Raw genomic sequence first — 25,717 nt, 5'->3', positions numbered from 1 at the left:
TAGGGCTTTTTAACAGTGAAAAAAAAAAACACTCACAGGAAAGCCCCATACAAAAAAGAAAAAACACATGCCAAATAACAGTCCCCTCAAGAAAGCCCCCCCCCCCCCCCCGACAGTAGCAATGTTAGCAATGCAGCAAAGGGAAGAGAGAAGAGGACCCCAGAAAGAGAAGAGGACCCCCAAAATGTTTAGCCGTACCAACCCACCAAAGCAGGAGGGACTGTACTTACACGTCCGAGCGAGGACCCGCTGACGCATTCCTGACAGGACTACAACCGCAATGGAAGTAGCTGTCGGCCCTGTCCACTGTGAGTGAGACAACACCACAGCCCAGTCATATGTGGACCTCGGAGCAAAGCTCACCGGCCACCCCAGGAGTCATGGGGTATGGTGTGGCAGACCCAGCCTCTTTGCAAAGGTGTGCCCACGCTCGCTGGTCGGACCGAGTAGACTACAAGGATCTATATTATCCAGCCTGTCTCTCAGCTGACAGTTGAAAGAAGATTCTTCAAGAAAAAGTAAAATAAAATAAAATTTCTCCTCAGGGCGCTGGGCCCAAAGGGAGCCATACATCCTTCTCCTTGGTAGGCAGAACAAAACTGAGGCTGCATACTGCAGGGAGGAGGGTTATGTCTGAAGGGACCGCCCCCTGGGGCTGTTCAACTCTGTTAATGTAACATGTATTTAATTATCCAACATGTTTCTGCCTAGTCCTCTCCTGTAAACAGGGAACATAACCCACTTGTCAAGATTTAAGGAGCTGTGTCCGTCCATGGACGATAAGAGAAATGCTGTTTATTTTCCTTGCATGTCCCCCTCGGATCTACAGCCAATGCACTTTCAGTGCAATTTCAAGTGCACTTTTAAAGCAAAGTGGATTTGCCTTTTGTAAATAACCCCCTATGTGTGGCAAAAAAAAAAAAAAAAACACTGCACATCATTTTTGAACTACCCCCACCATGAAACCTGGTGGTGGCAGCATCATGTTGTGGGGATGCTTTTCTTCAGCAAGGACAGGGAAGCTGGTCAGATTTGATGGGAAGATGGATGGAGCCAAATACAGGGCAATCTTAGAAGAAAACCTTGAGACTGGGGCAGAGGTTCACCTTCCAGCAGGACAACGACCCTAAACATACAGCCAGAGCTACAAAAGATCAAAGCATATTCATGTGTTAGAGTGGCTCAAAGTCCAGACATAAATCCAATTAAGAATCTGTGGCAAGACTTGAAAATTGCTGTTCACAGATGTTCTCCATCCAATCTGACAGCTTGAGCTATTTTGAAAAGAAGAATGGGTAAAAATATCACTCTAGATGTGCAAAGCTGGTATAAAGACATCCCCAAAAAGACGTGCAGCTGTAATTGCAGCAAACGGTGATTCTACAAAGTATTATCTCAGGGGGCTGACTACAAATGTACGCCACACTTCAGATATTTATTTGCAAAAAAATTGTAACTCTGTAACAGTAAATGTGCTATAGGGTGGCCGGCAAGCGGTTAGAAAATACTTTTGTGTTACAGGTACTGGGGTTTCACTTTTTAACCAAGCCTTTTTCTGGTGTTCCATCTTCATTGTACTTGCCGTTTATTCTGGAATAAAGGATTTTATTTCATATTGGAAGGTAAAGTGCCTGCAAGGGTTTAATCCCCCCCACCATTTTCTTGGAATTTGGCTTTAATCCTTCTGTATCCAAACACCTGTTCATAGGACAGAACATGGCTTTCCGATTTTTATCTTCAATAGTAAGGCTCCATTCACATCTTGGATAGTCACACAATTTTACCACCGATTGTCACCTGACGGATCGCTGCAAAATCACACCCCAATCAGGGGTGCCATTGCATAGGACGGGATTGCCTAGGTGCCCGTAAATTGTTGCCATTTCAAATCGCGGTAATTCCGCCCACGATTTGGAATGCCACGGTGTGAACAGAGCTTAAAAGCGCAGTTACAATATGTAAACCATGGATTAATAATAAGAAACATCACCAAAATGTATCATCCAAAATGATTTTTTTATTCAAACCAGGAGGTATTCACCAGTTAGTGCAAAATGCACTGCACACCTTCAGCCTGAGGAATTTACACCTAGAGATGGCTCCATAACCCCAGAGAACTTGCAGTTAGAATGCAATAAGTAAGGGGTACATATCAAGTCTCTGCATTGGTGACTTTTGAGCAGGTGACTGTTCCCTGCACTCTGCCTCATGTCAAGTAACAAAATCAAGAACTACACTCAGTAGGAAATCACTGGGTAACTCAGAGATGCTGACTTATTGCACTCAACAACCCACAACCCCCAAAATAAAATAAAATTAATGAAAAATATATTCAGAAGCAAGGAGTTAAAACTTTTCTGAACTCCAGTGTTGCCGGAAACCCTGCAATTAAATTAAAAAATAAACCTGCATACATAGTAGAAAATCTTTTTGTTTAAAAAATTCACAATTTTTAAATGTATATATTTTATCTTTAAACATAAAAGTTTACAATTAATGGTAAAACAAAGGCTCAGAGAAAAAAAAATTCCCCCAAAACAAGGAAAACAATATGAACCAATAAACCTGAAGAGTTCCATTAAAGCTGCAGATGTTTTCAAGACCCTGTTTGGAACCAGTGACTCATTGGCTTTGTTTGTGCTGATGGGTCAAAAAAAAAAAAAAAAAAAAAAAAAAAAAAGAGATGTAAAAACTCTTGTCCAAACACCCACAGCTTATCCTTCAAATCATAGAACCTCCACAAGTCTCTAAGCAGGATGTGTCTTGACCAGGTGATTGTCACAAGTTCAGAGGTGGATGCGTCCTTTTGTTTCCACTGTGCACCCCATTCCCTGATGTTAACGTCTATAAGGATGGAATCCTTGCACATTGTGATTCTGTCCTCTTCCCAAGCCACTGCCACCCACAGGCGGGCCTGCCGATGCCGGTGCAGTTGTTGCTGTCGTGTATGAGGGGGTTTGTTGGCTGAGGTCAGAGTAACTCTGTCCAAACCCACTCATATCCTGTCCATATCCTATAGCAAAGAAACAGACAAGCATAAAGATTGTGCAACCAAAACCAATACACAGTCAGGGATGTTTATAAGTAAAATAGGGTAAATGGTGTTCTGTGCCCCCCCCCCCCCCCAAATGCATACCATAACACATGCACTCTTACTTTGTAAAAGCATCACGGTTTTCTTTGTTTAAAGTGGAGGTTCACCCGGAAATTGCAATTTTTAACCTTAGATTGATGCTCATTTAGTCTAGGGGAATCAGCTAGTTTTTTTAAAGTCAAAGCTGTACTTACCTTTTTAGAGAGCGATCTTCTCCGCCGCTTCCGGGTATGGTCTTCGGGTCTGGGCGTTCCTATTTTGATTGACAGTCTTCCGACGGTCGCATTCATCGCGTCACGATTTTCCGAAAGTAGCCGAACGCCAATGCGCAGGCGCCGTATAGAGCCGCACAGACGTTCGGCTTCTTTCTGCTACTCGTGACGCGATGGATGCGACCGTCGGAAGCCTTTCGAAAGACTGTCAATCAAAATAGGAACGCCCAGTCCCGAACACCATACCCGGAAGCGGCGGAGAAGATCGCTCTCTAAAACGGTAAGTACAGGTTCGATTTAAAAAAAACTAGCCGATTCTCCTAGACAAAATGAGCATCAATCTAAGGGTAAAAATTATTTTTACGGTGAACTCCCGCTTTAAGTTACAAAAGCAGGTGGGCACACTTTGGGTATACAATTTTCCATGACATTTTTTTGTATTCCAGGTTTCTAGCATAACTAAACCTATTTGTGTATTGTACAACATCAGAAAAGTTGGGCATCACTTCCATAAGACTCTCAACCATGCTGAATTTTTAAGGGTGCAACCGAAACTAAACTTTTACCCCAAGGCAGAGTACAGAGGAGGGCAGAGAGATCCCTCCAGTGAATATATGAAACTTACATTTTTTCATTAAAGTGAAACTAAAAGGCAAAAAAAAAAAAAAAACTTAGGGCAGGCATGCAATGTCTCTTCTGCAATAAAATAAACCTACCTGCCTTTGTGTGCTGTGGCATTTGCAGCCCAATTTATATAGACAGCACAGTCCCTGTATGCCGAGATAACCGACTCCTATGCATATTGCTGGAGTTATGTCATCCCGCCCTGGCCAATCAAGACCGCCAAAAACTTGCATCTGAAAGGTGCTGGGGAGAAGACACCAGTGGGGGAACCCTTTCAGACTTCGTACCACTGGAGGAGTGAATATGGTGCAGGTCTGCTTCAATAGAGTAAGTTGCCCAGCAAAAGTGGCAGTTAGAGGTTTGAGACAAAACAGTTAGGGCTCGTTCACACCATACGTATATGAAAACTGATGGGAAAACCACAGATTTCACTTGGAGACATCAATTTCACATCAGTTAACATGCCATCAGCTAAGTGCCCTATTCACACCAATGTTGATGTCATGCCAGTTTTTCCCCATGCAGAAAATTGCATACATGTTGCAGATTCTTGCGCATAAAAAAAAAATAATCTGCACATGATAGCAGTGTTGTAGTGTAACCAGGACAGAGAACAATTTTTTTTTGTGCTCTTGCAAAACGCATGCAGAAAAACAAACGATTCTGCACCATGGTGTGAAAGTGGCCCTAAAGAAAAACTGAAGGTCAAACAACTTGCAAGTAGGCAGGCTATTTACCTTAGAAGTATTTTCTACAATAAATCTACCTGCCTCCTTCGCAGTCATCTGCAATGTACACTGAGCTGCGCAGTTTACACAGCACCAGTGCACAGCAGTTAGATCACCCGGTACTGGCCAATCAAGACTCCTAAATGAAACTGGCACCATGGATGTTTTGCTGTTAGAGAGAAGGTGAGTATCTGCAGCTTTAATAACTATTCCTAAAATGGTCAGGTTTATATTATTTTTTTGTAAAATCTTTATCAAAAATGGGAAAAAAAATGATGCTGCAACTGCTTAAAAAGTGTTAGCTGGAGAGTTTGGCATTATTTCCTTAGATGCACTAGCAAATTTAGGACCATATGAACACCATCATCTTTAGTGTTTGACAATGCTGCTGTCCAAGGGTGGCTCCTCCTCTTCTCGCCACCCTTAAACAGGAAGTGTGTTACTGGCCAGATCACCAGGTGTAAACATGGGAAAATAAAGTGGTTATAAAGGCTGAAGGGTTTTTTTTTTTTTTACTTCATGCATTCTGTGTGTATGCAGCTCCCCCCACAGCCCTCCCAAAACTCACCTGAGACCCCTTTCGATCCAGCGATGTGCATGAGATCCTCATTGGCTGAGACAATGGTTTGAGCGCCACTGGCTCCCACGGCTGTCAATCACAGCCAGTGAGCCAATAGAGAGAGAGCAAGGGCACAAAGCTGAGCCGCGGCTTTGTGCGTCTTATGGGCATGCACCATTGCCCCCATAGCAAGTGGCTTGCTATCGGGGGCAATAATCGAGGGGAAGGAGCTACAAGTGTCAGGGGACCCGAGAAGAGGACAACTGGGGCTGCTATATGCAAAACTATTGCACAAAGCAGGCAAGTATGACAGGTTTATTTTTTTTTAAATAAACACCTCTAAACCCTTTAAATATGACAAATGATTATTAAGCTGCAATACATAACATTTTTATTTTGGGGTTTAGATTTAAGACACTCCCAGAATGTTCCACAGTGCCAACCAAATCTTGGTTACTATGTTAAAGTGTTAGTAAAGGAAAAAAATATTTTCATTTAAAATAACATGTTATAATACTTACCTCCCCTGTGCAGTTAGTTTTGCACAGAGTGACCCCGATCCACGTCTTCTGGGGTCCCTCGGTGGCTGTCTCTGGTCCTCCCCACAAGTACTGACCACAGTCATGCGAGACCTCGCATGGTGGTCAGTAATTGCAGGTGACACAGCGAGCGGCCATAGCCGCTCACTGTATCACTCGGCCCCACTCCTCGGCGCGCGTCACGTCACTGGATGTGATTGACAGCAGCGCCAGCCAATGGCTGCGCTGCTCTCAATCCATCCGCTCTAGCCAATCAGCGGCCAGGCTGAGCGGCGAAGAGGATCTCGGGACCGCGCTCTGGACTTTCGACGGGTCAGGCAAGTAAAACAGGGGCTTGGGGGCGGTATACACTGAAGTTTTTTCACCTTAATGCATAGATTGCATTAAGATGAAAAAACATTTTCCTTTACAACTCCTTTAAGTACTGCAAGTGCGACGGACACCTAAGAGGTCAGAATTTGACCAATAATCAAGTTAGGCTTACTACTTAAAGCGGGGGTTCACCCTAAAAAAATGTTTTTGCCTAACCTATCTCTAGCCTTAATAAAGGCTTTTGTGGCGTTGTAATTTTTTTTTTTTTTGTGTACACTTACCTGTCTTCAGCCACACTTCCGGGTCTTCTTCCTTGCGGGGAGTGGGTGTGTCGCTCCTTTTCTCCAACGGGGAGCTCTGCATAGATGATTGACGTGCGCGTCATCGCCTTCCGAAAATATCCGACGGGGTCTCGACTCTTTACGGCGCTATACGGCGCCTGCCGTGTAGAGCTGACTGCGCAAACGCCGTAAAGTGCCGGGTCCCACTCGGATATTTTCGGAAACTCATCTATGCAGAGCTTAGGAACGCCTACTCCCCAGGGGATCGAGAACCCGGAAGCCGGGTGAAAAACGACGGAAAAAGGCAAGTACAGACCGAAAAAAAAAAAAATCCAGCATACTGTTGATGTCAGCAGTATGCTGGATAGAACAGTTTTTTTTTTTTTTTTTTTTTTTAGGGTGAACCCCCGCTTTAACACTGCTTGTTATTAAGGGGTCACTTTGCCATCCTCCACCCTCCTATTTACATGCTGTCGATTCCAATGTATCTTATTTGCTTAATTTCTGCACTGTCATATCTTTTAAACACAATATTTGTATATAAAAACAAAAAAATTATGACACTGGTGTTTTTTCTTATTTTGGTACGTCCTTTTAACCCTCTAATCAATTAGGATTACAAGAAAATCCTAACACAATAAAGCTGATAAACTGCTACAAGTAACAATCCTACCTTTATGCCATAAACAAGCCTTTCAAACAAAGCAGAGGCTTTCCAGGCACTAAAAATGATGCATATAGAAACAAAAACATATTTAATTACTGTTCTATGACGAATATCTTAACTCTATCTGGATAAAGCATTGTAGAAACAATTCTATTATTTTTTCAATTTTACAGTACTTTAAAGTGTGCACTAAAATTTTAGTGTGTTTTTACTTAAAATTAAAAATACTTTTTAAAAAATTGTTAAACAGTCATGCAAAATATCGTGCAACATAAAAAATTGCAACTGCCATTATATTCTACTGGGCCTCTGTTCTCAGAAAATATATAATTGAATTTCTAAAATGCAGATTTTAAAATGTGTGTGAATAATTAAACTGCTCCAGTAGTTAACGTGGTTAATGAAAGGCTTATGGTAGAGTTATAGGAGTTTTAAGGGCACCGAGGTTAGGTCTACTTCAAGTGGACAGTCTTTAAAAAAAAAAAAACGAACTAATCCTAATATTTACATGGGATGTTATTCCAAAAAGCCATAGCCAACTATAACCAACTGCCCTGTCACCACTAAACTCCACCTTGACGGGGGGGGGGGGGGGGGGGGCATAGAACACTGCGTCTAAATGACCTACCATTAAAAAAGCCACTAGATATCAATTCCATCATTACGAAGAGTACCTCACACTAATTTTGAAAGAGCTCTGAACACCATCTATCCATATATGCCAAGAGAAACTTTGCAAGCCGGGGGAATTAAAAACTCTTACTATTCCTACATAAATCACAGAGACAGCCATTGCTGGGGATACCCCTTTTTCTTTAACCACTTAAGCCCCGGACCCTTTTGTTGCTAAATGCCTAGGCCAGGTTTTGCGATTCGGCACTGCGTCGCTTTAACTGACAATTGCGCGGTCGTGCGACGTGGCTCCCAAACAAAATTGGCGTCCTTTTTTCCCCACAAATAGAGATTTCTTTTGGTGGTATTTGATCACCTCTGCGGTTTTAATTTTTTGCGCTATAAACAAAAATAGAGCGACAATTTTGAAAAAAAATCAATATTTTTTACTTTTTGCTAAAATAAATATCCCCCAAAAACATATATAAAAATTTTTTTTTTCTCAGTTTAGGCCGATACGTATTCTACCTATTTTTGGTAAAAAAAAAAAACAAAAAAAAACGCAATAAGCGTTTATCGATTGGTTTGCGCAAAATTTATAGCGTTTACAAAATAGGGGATAGTTTTTTTGTATTATTTTTTTTTTTTTACTACTATTGGCGGCGATCAGCAATTTTTTTTCGTGACTGCGACATTATGGCGGACACTTCTGACAATTTTGACACATTTTTGGGACCATTGGCATTTTCACAGCAAAAAATGCATTTAAATTGCATTGTTTATTGTGAAAATGACAGTTGCAGTTTGGGAGTTAACCACAGGGGGCGCTGTAGGAGTTAGGGTTCACCTAGTGTGTGTGGCTGTAGGACCGACGTCATCGATCGAGTCTCCCTATAAGAGGGATCACTCGATCGATGCAGCCGCCACAGTGAAGCACGGGAAAGCCGTGTTTACATACGGCTCTCCCCGTTCTTCAGCTTCGGGGAGCGATCGCGACAGAGCGTCTATAAACGAATAGCCGCGCAGTCGTCCCGGATCGCTCCCCACGGGAATCCGCCCGCCGCGGAGGGGGTCCCGATCGGACCCCCCACCCGCTAGAAGGCAGGGATGTATATATACGCCCATCTGCCTCTACGTGCCATTCTGTGGACGTAAATAGGCATGCGGCGGGCGTTAAGTGGTTAACGTGCAAACACTTATCTGCCACACTGCACTTGCACATTTATTTAAAGGTGAACTTATCCTTTAAGTCCTGATTAGCCATTGGTGCTTTGAATCTCTAAATTGATCCCCACATGAGAGTCAGTATAATCACCATATCAGTTCACCCTAGTATGTTCTCAATTTGTTATCCGTTCTTGGTATTCTAAAGTTTTACCCAATTAAAATACATCCAACAAAATGGTGACAGTCTGCACACAGACAGACTGCCTGTGGAATAAAATATATATGAAATAAGGTGGGTAAAAGATGGCTTCAGCACCTGTTCTCCACTGGTTGTGAATTCCTCAGAAGCCTTTCTCCCTTCTTGGGGCTAAACCATTGAGGCCTCAACAGATGTGGACAAACACCCCTGGTATTTTAGTGATGTTTCCTGTAACTTTGTCAAGAGCCTCCCAAACTCCCTACTAAGACTGTTAATCTCATTAGAAGAAAAGTTCTTGCTCACGTCAGGCCCATTTCAACGCATCCTGTCACTGTAAAAACTGCTCACAGGAGCACATCAAAACCCTCCAGCATACTAAGACCCCTTTCACACTGAGGAGTTTTTCAGGTGGTACACTGCTAAAAATAGCGCTGCTATACCGCCTGAAAAACTCCTGCACTGCATACTCAATGTGAAAGCCTGAGGGCTTTCACACCGAGGCGATGCGCTGGCGGGAGAGAAAAAAAATCTCCTGCCAGCAGCATCTTTGGAGCGGCGTGTATACCGCTCCTTGCCATTTAAAACAATGGGAAACCCGCGGCAATACCGCCCCGCAAAGCGCCTCTGCAGAGGCGCATTGCAGGCGGTATTAACCCTTTATCGGCCGCTAGCGTGGGTTAATACCGCATCGCTAGCAGCCGAATCCCGCAGCAAATACGACGGTATAGTGTCGCTAATTTTAGCGGCGCTATACCGCCACCCGGCTCCCGCCTCAGTGTGAAAGGGGACTTAGTCAACTGGAAGCAGGTTGTTGTCTCATACCCTCTCTGACAAACTTCTTCTAATGTATACTTCCTTGGACACCACCAATACACTGAGGATTTATTTTAAACTTCCAGATCAGTGAAACAGACAAATAAAAAATAGGTGGGACACACAGGTTTCTCCTAGTGCTGGATGGGTACTCGGCTCCCTCTCCCATATTTGAGGGCAGTGCCCACTTATTAAATCTTTTTAGAAACTGACCCAATAGCGAAAATTACCACTCTGAGCCTTCTACTAGACCTTACTTATTGCATAAGATAAATATTTCTGCCACTGCATATAATCATTGATACATTGGTTAGGACTAAGGCCTTATAGGCTGAAACACGTCAACCTTTTCTATTGCGTTTGTCTACTGTGGCTTGTCAATAAATACGTCTATTGTTTAAGAGCAACGACCGGAGTGCGGATCATCTTTTCCTCACCAATCATTGATACTTACACTTTCCAGAAGGGTTAGCTACATTATAAAAAAATCCAACTACATGTCTCTTATGGAGATATCTATGAAAAAGCTTTACATGTTCTCATTAGACATGGGAAGACCAGATGAATACATGCAATGCCACAACTAGGCTCTTACTGCATTCAACTGCCCCCTCAATGTAATTTATGTTAATGGTTTAAACAACTCATTTTCTACAATGTTCTGGTATATGCACCATTCTTTGAACTGTTTAATTTGCATAGATGGTCTCAGTCTTTATTGTAGGACTTGACCTGTACCTAAAAGTGACACGGATATCCCTTAGCTGTCCATAAATGACTCAGGTTTTTCCGTTTGGTCAGTGGGCTGAATGAAAAAAAAAAAAAAAAAAAAAAACACATCACACAACCAGCTGAGTCACTGTATTCTTATAGCAGACAACCCAGCTGGTTTGCAGCATTGATCAAACTATTTTTTTTTTCAGCAAGCCCAATCACGTGCAGTAGATTGACTGCTCTCGAACAGGACCAGCCATAGACTGGTCAAAATACATCTGGTCCCCGCTGACCTGGCCAAATTTAGATCCAGCCATCTCCTCCAAAAAGAATCCATACACATCCTAAACCCCTCCCCCCCCTCACTTCTGTTTGAAACAGGCAGTGCACATTATTTGCAGTCATGTGCACTTCTGTATACACACTACAAACACATCACAAAACAGATTTCCCAGCACACTTGCCAGCCTGCAAAACAACCAAGTTGGCCCTGTAACAGTTTACAGTTAAAATAGAGGGATTTATTTTCATAAGCCACAACTATTAGACAGGGTCAATTTGGTTGTTTTGCAGGCTGGTGATTATACTGAGAAATCGTATTGCCCCTTTCATGTGCGCCTTGCTCCAAAAAACAGTTATAGGTTGGTGTGGTTGCCACTTAAGTACACTACAAAGTCTATAGTTCCCAGGCCACCTCAGGAGCAAGCCAAAAAAGGAATTTGGAGGCAGAGAGCAATAGAAGTTACTTGTTTAACTTAATACATACTTAAATAGAATGTATTCTTTTCAAACCAGAGTTTAGTGTCACTTTAACTATTCCACTGTACTCTATGAATCCTTTATCATGAATTAAATGTTTATTTGTAAAACAAAGATTGGGTATATAGAATAAACACAATCCGACAGATGTAGGCCTGGCATTTGTTTACATCCAGCACCAGAAGTCTTTACTGCCTGGCCACGCTTGTGCATTAGTGCCCTATACACTATGGGGCTGTGTGTTAGGTTCAGAAACAAAGGGAAACCGTCCTATAAAAGTATGGACTTGCAAGACTATGTAAAACACACAATAGAGCCCGAAGGTCAGATCAAGGTAGGTGAGCATCTGAGGAGAGGGGTGAGGATGTTAGGTTAGCTCAGGTGAAGGGGGCAAAAGAGATGAGTACACTTTGTTTTAAAATGTACAGGCATACCCCGCTTTAAGTACACTCACTTTACATACACTCGCGAGTAAGGACATACCCGCGAGTGTATGTTAAGTGCCTCACAAGTACTGTACAGACATTTTGAAGCCACAGTAGAAGGAGCTGAAACTCCGAGATCATACCCCACCCTGTTCCAGTGTGCCCCTGACACCCCCACTACAGCCCCTGGGACCTCAACTACAGCTCTTGACACCCCCACTACAGCCCCTGACCCCCTAGAAGTGGAAAAAGGTATTGTTTCACTTTAAGTACATTTTCGTTTTACATACATGCTCTGGTCCCATTGTGTACTTAAAAGTGGGGTATGTCTGTACTTATTCTTTAGGAGCAACTCTGAATGACTGGGATGACAAGAGACAAACCTACCTAACAGAACAAAAAACCCTCAAAACGGATTTCAGATGGCTTTATATACCAGCTGAGCCTCAGTGGTCTGGTGGAAGAGGTAGACTATATTTCCTTATAATCCCATAACCCTTCCTGCCAAAAGGGAGGTTTCTCACTTTTATAGTGAGAAGAAAAACCTTTGCCATTTAAAAATCTAAAAATCCTAGTTCTGCGGCTCTATAATTACGATAAAACTGGCATAAATGCCTTCGATTTAGTGTTTGTACTTGAGGTAATTCTATTTTTTAACCAAGCTTCCATTCAAATATTGTTATATGATTTAGCTTGACTGTTTTTTTAGGGTACAAAATAGCCACTACAGGACTAACCATCAAAAAATAAAGTTCTTCAAAAAAAAAATAAAAAAAAATAAAGATATGGGCATTTGAAATACCCTAAAGAAAAGATAAAAGACTAATGTTAATGAATGGGGTGGTACTCTCCATAATGGAAGTGGTTAAAAACGATGATCTACCACTACCTACCATCTCTTACCTTTTTTCCTTCAGAGAGAGTTCAAATCCACTCGGATAATTTCACAAAGCAGGCATTTCCTAGAAAGAGTGATTTCTTCAGGCTTTTTACGTGGGATGATGAAGGCATGCACTAAAACCCCAACCTGATATGCTAACCAGCCAGGCAGCAGGGTTAATGCATGGCATGGTTAGGAATGGAGTGGTCTGCCCCAAACTATAAAGCAGGGGAGGGGCACATACAAATTCATAAAAAGCTATAAAAAAAGGGAACCTCACACATCCCTCACAAATGAAGAGCTCCAGCCTCTGCTCAAGAACTGTGCAAGACTTACTAACCACCCAACTAATGCCAAATTAAATTTTCAATAAAAGTTAATTAAATATTACTCTCATTGCTTACCAAATTGGCTAAAAGAAAAGTCTTGTTGACCACCAGGTTTACCAAGATCCTGAGCCGACTGCCCTGGAGGTTGAGGGAATGCCAGTTGAGGTGCTCCAGGAGTACCAGGTGGAGGTGGAACGCCTGTAGTGACATACTGATCAGGAGGAGGTGCAGGTGCATAGCCATAACCTGGAATGACAGAAAAAACAAACATACACACAATAGTTTAACTTAAGTAGAAAGTCTTACTGGATTTTATAAAAGTAAATATAAACATTATAATTTACCAAAAGGAGGTGGCGTTGCATAACCTGTTGGGAAACCTTGAGCTGCAGGGAAACTTCCTGGAGGTGACGATACTAGGAAGGGGGTAAAGGCTTGAGGTGGAGGAGGAGCACCCCGGCCAGCAGGAGGCCCGTACCCGCCTGTGGAGAAGACTGCATTAGGAAGAACCAAAAAGAGGTAGGAGAGAATGAAGTGATCTGCCCAAGTTAAAGAAAAACAACATAGATTAATAGGGGATTACTTACCAATAGTTTGTCCTGCTGGCATCCACATGCCTAAGGAAAAACAATGATAAAGTCAGCAAGTGAAAAAATAAATAAATAAATAAAAAATAAAAAAAAAGGAAAGAATGGTGTGAATTTCTATTTGCAATGATTAAAGAGAATAAATGTGAATATGCCACATTCGGGGCTGGTTCGTTTTACACACTCCAGGTGGCTGCTTTGTGTACACTCGGCAAGCCACCTGTCAGCTTGGTAATGAAAGTGACCCGGTGGCTGTAAAGCTGCCCGATCGCTTTCTGTGACCCCCGGAGTGCACTCCACCATCACGCCCCACCCAAAAAAAAAAAAGGAAGACTCTGGCGTCGCATTAAAGGGAACCAGTCTTAAAAATATTATAAGCTTTTAGTGAATGCAAGGAAATAAACTCAAAGAATAAATTACACCCAAGCATTTAAACCACTCCCCCACACGCAAATGTAAATGAACCTGTTGGGGGAGCCTATGTATGAAAACATTGCTCACGATACAAGTTATATACTGCTCCCTACATGGAAGTGAGAGCAATAATGCATGATCAAAGTATAACTAAAGGCAAAACCTTTGTTTCGGACAGAGTGGAAGTGTATCAGAACACCCATTAGGTTTTTATTGCCATTTGTGCCCCATGTGTCTCCCACAAAGATTCTGCCTCTCCATTTGTCGTTTAACATCATTAAAAGTGAAAGTAAAAGAAAATCCCACATTTTGGGTTGTACCCAGAAAAGTAATGTGGGGAAGAATTCCCTTTGCAGGGATTTCCTCTCACTACCCGTTTTAGCTATGAGACAGGAAGTGAAGGTAAATCTCCCTAATTAGACACATATGGTAAAAAAAAAAAAAAAAAAAAAAAAAAAAAAAAAATTCTGACAGGTAATAAGCCTCCTTAAGTCTATCCAAAAGTGGAAAAAATATAGGGTACTGATGCATGCAAATTTTATGTAGAACTCTAGACAAAATATATTGTTCTTTTCCATTTTGGATAGAGTAAGAGAGGATTAGAACCCCTGTCAGATATATTTGCCACCTGTGTGCCATTTTAGAGATTTCACTTCCTGCCCGATTTCCTAACCGGAAGTGAGGAAATCCCTGCAAAATTAAGAGAATTCCTTGGGGACCCCCAGAACTAGTGTCCCCATTGGAAGTTTACCCCTTCCATTATTTTTCTGAGAACAAACCTAAAATTTGGGATTCTGCTCCCACTTCCGGGCATAAATACCCGAGCCACACGCGGGTATCTACACCCCTTCCAGCGCCTTCTCTGTCTCCCCCGCTGTCTTCTGGGAGACACAGGGGTCCCAGAAGATAGCAGGGACCAGTGGGAACCAGGAAGTGAAGCCGCAAGGTTTCACTTCCTGATTCCCCTACTGAAGATGGCGGCGTCAGCAGCCGAGCGATAGATCAGCTTTGGGTGCCAACATCGAGGGCGGCCCTGGACAGGTAAGTGTACTTATTTTAAAAGTCAGCAGCTGCCGTATTTGTAGCCGCTGACTTAAAAAAAAAGAAAAAAAAAGCGGACCTCCGCTTTAAACGTTTGACACGTTGAGCATTTACTTGGCGCAACCTAAATATTATATTGCATTTTTGAGTCCCGACATTAACTGAAATTTACTTTTACCGAAATGCTGCACTTGATAAACTGTTGCGCAAATATGGTATGACATGAACTGGAACTACCACCATTTTAATCTTCAGAGTGTGCTTCCATAAAATATATGTTTGAAGCTTTATCTAACCTCTTTGTCTAAAATCATTTTCTAAATGTGTGCAAAAATGGCTTAGACAGCGAAAGTGTTAAACTCCCCTCTCCTGCGCATTAGAAAAATCACAGTGCAACACAACCAGTTTTTATCACTTTTCCTAGTCAATATCCCCTGATAGATGGAGATTAAATCTGCATAAACTGTCATTAGTAAACAGAGGATTAAAGAATTTATCCCCCACTTTTCTCTACATAAAAAGGTAATACTTTGATCATTGGAGAGCAGATTGACAAAATAGATTACCAAGAATAGCTGTTACATGGGAAATTTAAACCCTTTTAAACATTTCTCATCGGCATGGTGCATATGTGAGCTCTCCGTGGATAGGCTTTAACGACAAGAGGTGGCATACATGCAGCCTTAAGTAAAACACTATTGTGTGGTGAGAGCGCGCTCCCAGCGGGGACTGGAAAGCTCTCGATGCATACTTGCGATCAGGAGCTTTCCGGTTATGTAAGCGCTATGACCCGAATGCCTGCTTTCCGGTGATCTGCCGAGCTGGTTCCAGCTATCGATATGGTTTTGTGCGCAGGCGCAAGCTGAGCCGACGGAAACCACCAAGCGGGAACAGCTGTTCGCGAGCTATAGATGCGCTTGCTCCCGATGCCTTATGAAAATGCCGCCCATTAACATTTAAAAACCCGCCACGCAGACGTGTACTTTATTACAGGGGCTTGCTGCGTGCAAGCGTGGTTCCATAGGACACAAGTCTCCTTGACCCCGCCCCCTTTTCCGGGTTGAAGTGCGGCATGGCATGTCCTCCAACCCTTTGTGTCCGCTCTGTGTCTGCCCCCGATTCCGCCCAACTGTGAGCGAGCGCATTACATGGCCGAGCGCATTAACAGCTGACGATCAGCTGTTGAGTTTGGCCATTTTGGTGGCCTGTTACTGCGCATGCGCGGAGTCTGCGCAGTCGGTTCCAGAACCTATCCGATGGCGGAACCAGATCGATAAGACACTGGCACTTAGATCTTAAAAGGCCAGTAGGCGGCAGTGGGAAGGGGTTAAAAAACTATTATATAACAATTGCCAAAACCACTAAATTTGACTATTTTTTTTATTTAACAACAAAACTATGTATGTAAAATTAGTTTGTGTTTACACCAACATTAGACTTCTAGTTATTTCATTACATATATTTTATTACAGGTACCTCTAATGCTTTTTTTTTTTTTTTTTTTTTAATTCACACACAGAATTAGAAGGCAGAGAGGATAGTATGGTAATGTCAGTGGCTTAACAACCACTTTAAAGAACAGTTCCAGGCTTTTTATGTTTATTAAAAGTCAGCAGCTACAAAAAGTATAGCTGATGACTTAAAGGGGTGGTTCCCCCTTAAAACAAATTTCTAACAATACATTTGGAAGACTGCTTACACTGCGGGTAGGCTGGCTTTTTTTTTTTCGTACATACCTCGATATCGCCGTTTCATCCCTCGACTTCCGGGTATGAGTCTTGTGGCGGTGGGCGTTCCTAGTTGATTGACGTTCCTCCGACCGACGCATACTTGACGTCACGACTTTCCGAAAGAAGCCGAACATCGCTGCGCAGGCGCCGTAAAGAGCAGACTCTATACGGCGCCTGCGCAATGACGTTCGGCTTCTGTCGGAAAGTCGTGACACGCAGTATGCGCCGGTCGGAGGAACGTCAATCAACTAGGTCCAGCAAGACTCATACCCGGAAGCCGAGGGATGAAACGGCGATATGCGATATGATCGAGGTATGTACGAAAAAAAAAAAAGCCAGCCTACCGAATGTATTGTTAGAAATTTGTTTTAGGGGGAACCACCGCTTTAATAAAACAGACACTTACCTGTTCCACAGTCCAGCGATGCGGCCACCCGATGCGTCCTTCCTCTCCCCCTGTTCTACGCTGGCGCCTCCATCGACAGTGTGGGCACCCGGCCATAACAGCTTTCAGCATCATGGCCAGGCATGCACGGCACATGCGCGTGTCACGCTGCGCTCTTGGAGTGGACAGGCAATCTTCTGGGACCCGTCACGTGTCCCAGGACATCGCCTAGAGGGTGGGGCCGCCTGGGTGGAAGTGGGACAGTAAGTCCCACTCCAAACGAAGGCCCCCCAAAAAAAGTGACATGCAAAAATGTGGCATGTAAGGGGGCGAAGAGTGCTTAAAGCGGAAGTTCCACTTTAAGCACTGACATTTGCAAAAAACATGAGAGCAACATCTGTTACTTTATAGAAATATGCAACGTGATGTTTGTTTTTACAAGCTACCAATCCCCCCCAAAAGTCTCACCTTGTGGACTGTAACTCTGTGGCCATGTGGGAGGTTGACCTGTCCATCCATTGGCTGTGCTGGGCATGACCCTATTACCCCACTGATTGGATCCTGCAGGTCCAGGAGTTTGGCTTTTACTGTCACGAGGCTCTGCACGTTTCACTTCAACCTAAACAAAGACAGAGAATGGTCAAAAATAGTTCCATAGTTGCTGCCCTCTCCCCCTCCTGCTGTGCCCCATATTTGTACTTACAACTAAACTTATCATAATAATACTATAATTCTATAAAGTTCTACATAAGGGTCAGTGAAATACTTGACACGTACAATATATGGCTTCATAAGAATTATTAATTCTGTGTACTAAGGGTTCTTATCATGACTATAAAAAGCAAGGAAGCAGAACTTGAGTCCAGTTTGAAGAGTCCTGTGGATGCAGGACAATGCCAGGGGCAATAAAAAGGACAGGTGTACTTCACATGAACTGAAGTCTAAACTTCGCTCACAAGCAGGAATCACATAAGACGGGACTGGAATGCTGCTAGGGAGGCTGGTGATTGGCTAGATCAGAAATAGCTAATGGAAGATAAAGACTTACCTTCCCCAGGCTAACGCTTTAAGAATCTCAATTTAATTAACTTGCAAATAATGTCAGAGGGAATGGATGTGGTAAGAGAATCTTACACTATATCTAACAAAAAAGTAAACAAAACATGCAAGTAATACAAAATGGACAGTTTGGTCAATAAGAAGCATATTCTTCATACTGTGTTGTTAAGTTATCAGACTGTAACTGCTTTTTGCCCTACACCCCAATCTTTTTGACCAAAAAAAAAAAAAAGACAGAACAGTTGACAAACAATTGCAACCTGAATGTCAATAATGTTCTCACCAACAGCCATTTCCTATCACCCTTGAAATTTTGTATTACTATCTTAATGCATCATTAAACCCACAAGTAAAAATATACTGCGGCCTAATTATTCTTAGATGTAGTGGCTACATTCGTTTCTTTTTTGGCTTTATTTTCACCTGATATTGCCAATAAGTTTGGTATTTTTCAACTTCTCTTAGAAGACTAAGCTGTCCATCAAAACCAGCAGTTGGAGGGTTGAGACAACCCCTTTTAAACACTGACAGAGGTGCTTACAATTGTCAGCTTTTATTTAAAACCTTTATCCCAAAAGAGAAAAAAAAAACTGTGGCTGTAAAATGCCCTAAAAAGTGTTCGCAGGTGTTCAGCTTTAACTTGGTTAAATCCATCTAAACTTTCTACTGCACATAACACTACCCTTTCCTTCCTTCAGGCTGAGCGTGTTACTGACCAGATCATGAGGTGAAAATAAGGCGGAAACAAAAAAAAATGAATGCAGCTGCCACATTCAAAAATTGCTAAGCTGCAATATATAAAAAAAAATAAGTGTAATAGCGCTTAAACGTGCCATACAGCACATCTATAAATACACATTATATTATACAGTTACGGACAAACTTTTTGGTACCCTTACAGCTCACTGAATCAATTTTTCATTCAGCCAGACTGGAATTTTCTATAATACATATTGACAGGCAACAATGGTTTAGGGGGGGAAGGTCCTTTGACAGAGGAGACAAAACTGGAGTTTTTTGGCAAGTTGCGTCACAGATGAACAAAATAAGTTTTCAAAGAAAGAACTTCATACCTATTGTAAAACATGGAGGTTGCTCGGTTAGATATTAGGACTGCTTTGCTGCGTCTGGCAGGGCTCAGGGCATCTTAAATCTGTGCAGGGCTCAAATAAATCTCAAGAATCTCAAGGAATTCTGTACAGTCTGTTATCCAGTCTCAAATCATGATCATCCAAACAGGATAATGATCCAAGAAAACTGTGGGTTCTTTTATCATGGAAGTGCACCAATACATTTGTCCATAGCTGTATACCAAACATAGATCAATATATTCTCTCCCAAAATTAATCCCAAAGTCACAACAATGATGAGGATGATCGGATGACATTTGAGTATACTGTGCAAGCATCGAATGCTCACATAAGTGAATGCAAAGACCACCGATTTTTTTTTTTTTTTAACCATCGCAAACCTGTTAGTCAATGTTGTGCCAATTTGTGTTCTCAAACCCTAACACTAGCAATTTACACAAACCATTTTCACCCCTTAACGTACATTAGTGTTGAAAGGGGGGGGGGAATAATAGGCATACTTTCTTTGAATTTTAGGGTTACAGTGAGTAAATAATCACCCCTCCCCCCTTAAAATAATCACATTTAGCGGAAATTGAGACAGTTTTTGTTTTATCAAGATTTACACAGTGAAACGTATAAAATCCAAGTGAAAGGTATAACACCAACATGTCAAAAAATTAAAATATAATCACCAAGTTTAAAAAAAAAAAAAAAAAGAAGGATCACCCCTCCCTCATTAAAAATGACTTGTAAATCCCTACCTGAAGCATTTGATAGTGCAACTGAAGCAATCATCTATGGGTGGCAAGGCACCGTCAAAAGATCTCCGGGATAAAGTTGTGGACAGGCACAAGTCAGGAGATGGATACAAAACATATTTCAAAGGCTTTATTGCCTTGAAGCACAGTGATGTCTATTAAGATGTGAAATGTATTTGGCACAACACAGACCCTCCCTGGATCAGGATGTTGCTTCAACCTTGACAAAAAAAGCCAGGAGGCTACCAAGAGGGCTACATTAACTCTTAAGCAGTTGCAGGAATTTATGACAGAGTGGCCATTGTATGCGTGTAACAATATAACAAATTCTCCACAAATGTGCCTTGTATGGGAGGGTTGCAAAAAATAAAAATAAAAAAAAAATCCCACTCCTTAAGAACAGCCACATGCAATCACCTTGAAGATTCTGAGGCCACATGGAAAAATGTTATGGCCAGATGAGACTAAAATTTAATTATTCAGCCTCAACACCAAAAGATATGTCTGGTAGAAATCCAATACAGCTCACCATCCAAATAACCCCATTCCTACAGTAAAGCATGGAGGTGGTAATATCCAGTTATGGGGGCGTTTCTCTGTAACAGGGACTGGAGCACTTGTCAGGATAGAAGGAAAATGGATGGGGCTAAATACAAGTCAAATTCTTAAAGGTAAATCTGCTGCCCTCTGCCAGAAAAGTTGTCAATGGAAAGAAGGTTTACCTTCCAACATAATAATGACCCAAAGCACACAGAAGATATGACCACACAGTGGTTGGAGAAAAGACAAATGTCCATGCATGGCTTAGTCAGAGCCCAAACTTAAACACCATTGAAAATCTGTGGAATGACCTGAAGACTGCAGTCCACAAATGGTCACCATCAAATTTAACTGAACTTGAGCAGTTCTGCAAAGAATATAGTCTAGATGTGCAAAGCTAGTAGAGACATTTCACAACAGACTAAAGGTTGTAATTAAAAGCAAAAGATTGTTCAACAAAATACTGACACAAGGGGGGTGATCCTTTTTCCAACTAAGGGATTCTGTTTTAGATTTTTTTGACATGTTGGTGTTATATCTTTCACTTAGATGTTATGAGTAAACATAGCTGGATAAAACAAACTGTGCCTGTCCTTATTTCAGGCTGCAAAGTAACAAAATTATTTTAAAAAGGGGGCGATTCTTTTCTATACCCACTCTATGTATCCAAAATTTCTTCCCAACGTGTAAGAGTAGACTACACATACTACAAAGGTATAATGTGTGGAAGCAAAACATCCGCAATATTAAAAAAAAAAAAAACGCTGTGGGATTCAGATTCAGGAAGGACTGGACTTAAAAATCCCAGGAGAGGATTTGCACAAAGGCAGATAAGTGTCTTTCGCCTTTTTGTCTAGTCACTGCTCAACCAACTGCGAAGATTTTGAGGATGTCAGAGCTCCATTTTTGTGTGGTAACACATTGTATAAGGAAGATGCAAGAGCCAAATCCAACACCCGGATCTGAGGCTCATAAAATTGGTTTGTTACAATAGTGTACTGGTAAAGATTGTTCTACTGTTGGCACTATAACTATATAAATCCTGTATATTAATAATAATGTTGGTTTTAGTAAAGGTTATATTGTGCCACTTGAGATGCAACTTTTCAGTGTGTTATCTCCAAGCTATTAACCTATTTTCACAACAGCCAACCCACAGTGCAGGAGGCCACCCTACAGTATTTCATAGACCTGACAACACAGTATGAACAGATCACTTTACTGCAGAATGGTTAAACTACTGAGAACATGGCATCTATACCAAAGATTCACAGTAAGTGACCAAGTAATGAAAACAATAACAGCGACCAGTCCTTCGTGATGTCTAAAAAAAAAAAAATAATAATAAATAAAAAATGTATACATAACGTCAGCTCTTCCCACTCATTAAACCCCCAACCTCATTTAAAGTTTCTAATGAAAATGACATCAGAAGGAGTGGCAGTAAACCAAACCTTAAGCAGCAGAGATGTCCTTGGGGGCCAAACAAAATGTCTAGGACATTGCATTCACAGAATAGCAACATGAACAAAATGGATACCCACTAAACCTAAACTATTAAGTTTGTTATTCTTCCTTTTGTATCAGAAGCATGTATATCCCACCAGCCCTATACCGCACACTACTGGCCATTCACCAAGGACATTGACTGCTACCCAAGGCTTAATTCAGTCTTAAGGTAAAATAAAACTACAACTACACACTTTTTTGCCCATGATGTCGTGAAAATGCATGTTGACAGCCTGGTCCACTGATTGGTCGTCCTCGAAAGTTATAAATCCAAAACCTAGCCAACGACGAAGAGTGAATCAAGGTAGCAGGGTGTTGTGACACAAAACAGGATGATGAACAGTATTAGGAGCAGAACCAAGGCCGTAGCAGCAGGATCACAATAAAGCAACTGCAGCAGTTCCTTACACGCCTAATGTTCAGCATGTAGCAGAAGACAATTGTACTGCATGATTAAAAACAAAGTGCTTGTATTGGATCTACTATTTTTAATACTGATTTGGCAAGGAATACAAGCTGTGAGGTTGCTTTACAGTCCTGATGCTTCTGCCCTGGTGGCATTTTGCTTTGCAGCTAGTGCTGACAGCAGCCATATATTGTTCTAAAGCGTTAAACAGAGATACAATATCTATAACAGCTAAGGACTCTCAAAGCTTTTCCAACAAAGTTGAGAAAGCCCAGAGTATGTTTTGGAGAGAAAAAGCTATGTGAATCCACAAAGATACAGGCCAAGCTGAGATGCAGCAGGACAAAACCTGCTGTCGGCAGCAAGAGCAAAAGACAAGAAAATAATTCTCAAAAAACAGAGGATTGCAATTCCCACACTACTTGATATGAAGTGTAAATGAAATAGTCGGCAGTGCTGCACCCTGTCACAAGCCTTACACTGCAAAAACCAAAAAGGAAATCAGTAAGTGCTTCAACCTTTACTGGTATCTTCTTATTTCCAAAAGCTCAAACAATGAAAGCTAGCTACATTTGTATTGCCATTCAACAATTATGTAAGCAGTGATATTTTTGACCTTCACTAGATGTGAAACTAATGGACTTGATGTAGAGAGAAGGTATACTAAAGCCAACTATTATGGCTATTCTAAGCCTGGAAAGCAAAACTATACTATTTTACCTCAAAATGCCTGTCTATTATCTTAAAGGAAACCTATGTTTTGCCATTTAAGGGCAAAAGAAACAAGTCTACTTTAAAGCGGAGCTCCACCCTAAAGTGGAACTCCCGCTGATCGGAACCCTCCCCCCCTCCGGTGTCACATTTGACACCTTTCAGGGGGAGGGGGGTGCAGATACCTGTCTAAAGACAGGTATTTGCACCCACTTCCAGCCACACAGTTTCAAGTAAACTGCGGGCATGACGTCACCTCCCGCCCCCCCGTTGTGTTCTGGGAACACTCGGCTCCCAGTACACAACGGGAGCCAATCGGCATGCGTAGCGCGACTCACGCATGCGCCACAGGGAACCGGGCAGTGAGGCCGGAGCGCTTCACTTTCTGGTTCCCTCACCGAGGATGGTGGGGGGGCAGCAGAGTGATGAGCGATCGCTCGTCCTCTGCTGCGGACGGCACTGGACTCCAGGACAGGTAAGTGTCCTAATATTAAAAGTCAGCAGCTGTAGTACTTGTAGCTGCTGGCTTTTAATATTTTTTTTTCAGCGCACACCCTCTTTAAACCCTCTCCCAAGCAGCAAATACTTACCTTTCTTTCACTACTCCAACATGCCATGTGAAAGTCCATATGCACTATGAAAGCTACAACTCCTGCAATCTGTATCTTGCACAGGGCGTTCCTTTCACATACTGCAGTTCAATAAAGCCTCACTGAAGGACTGCATTAAAGCTAAACAAACAGTTTGTTTGGGCCAAGATCACCCAAACGACTTCTGTCCCTCACAAACGTGTGGCCGCTGGATGTGCGGTATAAATGGTACGTAACTGAGGCTACATACAACATACCGCACTGTGTTTCAGTCGAGACTTCCCATCTCATATCCGGAACACACTAGAGTCTATCTGATCAGCGCCAATCAGCAATGAACACAAAGCTTCCTCTGATTGGCCGAATCAGTGGTTGTGACATCAGCCTACCCCTCTGACCAGAGGAGGGTTTGTATTTATTGCTAAAATGAATGCTAATCAGATAGATTTTAAAGCGGGGGTTCACCCAAAAAACAAATTTTTAACATTAGATTGAGGCTAATTGTGGGAAGCACAGATCGGGTGTTTTTTTTTTTAAATCAATGCAGTACATACCTTTTTAGAGATCGATGTTCTCCGCGGCTTCCGGGTATGGACTGCGGGACTGGGCGTTCCTATTTTATTGACAGGCTTCCAACCGTCGCATACAGCACGTCACAAGTTGCCAAAAGTAGGCGAACGTCGGTGCGCAGGCGCCGTATAGAGACGCTTTCGGCAACGCGTGACGCGCTGTATGCGACGGTCGGAAGCCAATCAAATAGGAACGCCCAGTCCCGAAGATCATACCCGGAAGCCGCGGAGAACATCTCTCTAAAAAGGTATGTACTGCATTGATTTTTTTTAAAAAAAAAACACCCGATTGTGCTTCACACAATAAGCCTCAAGCTAATGTTAAAAAAAAATTCGGGTGAACCCCCGCTTTAATGTGTTCTAGGTATTAGACAGGAAGTCTCAGCTCGAACCCTTAACAGCGCAATATGCTGTATATAGCCTTAACTACATACAGTTTATACCACACGCTCAGTGGCCTCACACGAAGGACATAGTTTATTTGGGCCAGCCTGGCCCAAACAAACTATGTAAAGTGTAGCAAAAGCGTAAAGTGTAGTCACACCTGCACCCCCTCCCCCTTGATTAGAGTCTAGGCTGAGGATGCTTCCACTCTTTACATGAGGGTTGTGTGTGATGTACGGCTTCTTTTTCTTCTTCACTGACTATGAAGTGGAGACAAGCTCTTTCCCTCTCTTTAGAATATAAGGATCTACTAGACTAGAGTCTGAAGCTGCACCCTCAATTTCTTTGTTTGGGTTCACCAAGGTTGTAACTGTTTCGCACTCTCGCCCAAATTTTTTTTTTAGCTGGAGTTGGGTTTTAAGGTAGCTTCTCGGTCCAATTAAGACTATTCAAAATTTCACTTGTTATAATTTAGTGTTGAGCTGCAACAACGCAAAGCAGTGCTTATATGCACATGCCACAGTACATCTGTAGAGAACTGATATTTTAAAAGCCTGTAAAGACATTAATCAGGCAAATATGACTATTTTTACTTTGATTTCACGGTCTTGCTTTACAGTGTTAATATGTCAAAGTTGGAGATGGACTAAGATTTTAATAGAAACCAAGGAGAAATTGTTGGTAACTGCAAAGTGGGAGAGTATGGAAAGTGCACAGCTGTTGCAGGTAAGCCAGAGGAAGCTTCCTCAACAGACGTGAGATTCATTTACAAATGAAGCTCATGTCACAACTACAACTGGTATGTGTGCAAAAATTGCAGCATAATTTGCATTCTGAGTGCATCAATTTCTGTTAAATAAGAGATATGCCTCTTCAGCCAATATCCTCAGCTTGCAGTTAAAGTATATTAGGCAACAAAACCTGGTGCCTTTTAAGAAAATCTACTCCCTAATAATGAAAGATCTGCAAGAGAGACAAGCCCACTATATACACGCACATTTCAAAAATCTTTATACCAACAAATACAAAACACACAGATAGGAACCA

General features: G+C 42.1%; 1 protein-coding gene across 5 annotated transcripts in view; it reads right to left on the bottom strand.

The window, feature by feature from the left end:
• Positions 1-1,997: 1,997 nt before the first annotated feature.
• DAZAP1 (DAZ associated protein 1) overlaps positions 1,998-25,717 on the bottom strand; it is a 42,605-nt gene continuing 18,885 nt past the window's right edge. The window contains exons 7-13 of one of the 5 annotated variants that reach the window (XM_040323437.1): positions 22,205-22,287; positions 17,540-17,690; positions 13,502-13,531; positions 13,259-13,408; positions 12,990-13,160; positions 7,023-7,071; positions 2,927-3,013 (exon numbers count right to left, since the gene is read on the bottom strand). In XM_040323437.1, the coding sequence (XP_040179371.1) occupies positions 7,025-7,071; positions 12,990-13,160; positions 13,259-13,408; positions 13,502-13,531; positions 17,540-17,690; positions 22,205-22,287 (632 nt within the window). In that variant the 3' untranslated portion in view covers positions 2,927-3,013; positions 7,023-7,024. Of the gene's footprint in view, positions 3,014-7,022; positions 7,072-12,616; positions 12,668-12,989; positions 13,161-13,258; positions 13,409-13,501; positions 13,532-17,539; positions 17,691-22,204; positions 22,288-25,717 lie in introns of those variants that run through there. The other 4 variants (XM_040323420.1, XM_040323429.1, XM_040323439.1 and 1 more) reach the window with 4 other exon arrangements.

This window comes from Rana temporaria, chromosome 1 (genome assembly GCF_905171775.1).
Source record: "Rana temporaria chromosome 1, aRanTem1.1, whole genome shotgun sequence".
NCBI classification, from domain to species: domain Eukaryota; kingdom Metazoa; phylum Chordata; class Amphibia; order Anura; family Ranidae; genus Rana; species Rana temporaria.
This window is presented reverse-complemented; position numbering and strand designations above follow the sequence as displayed.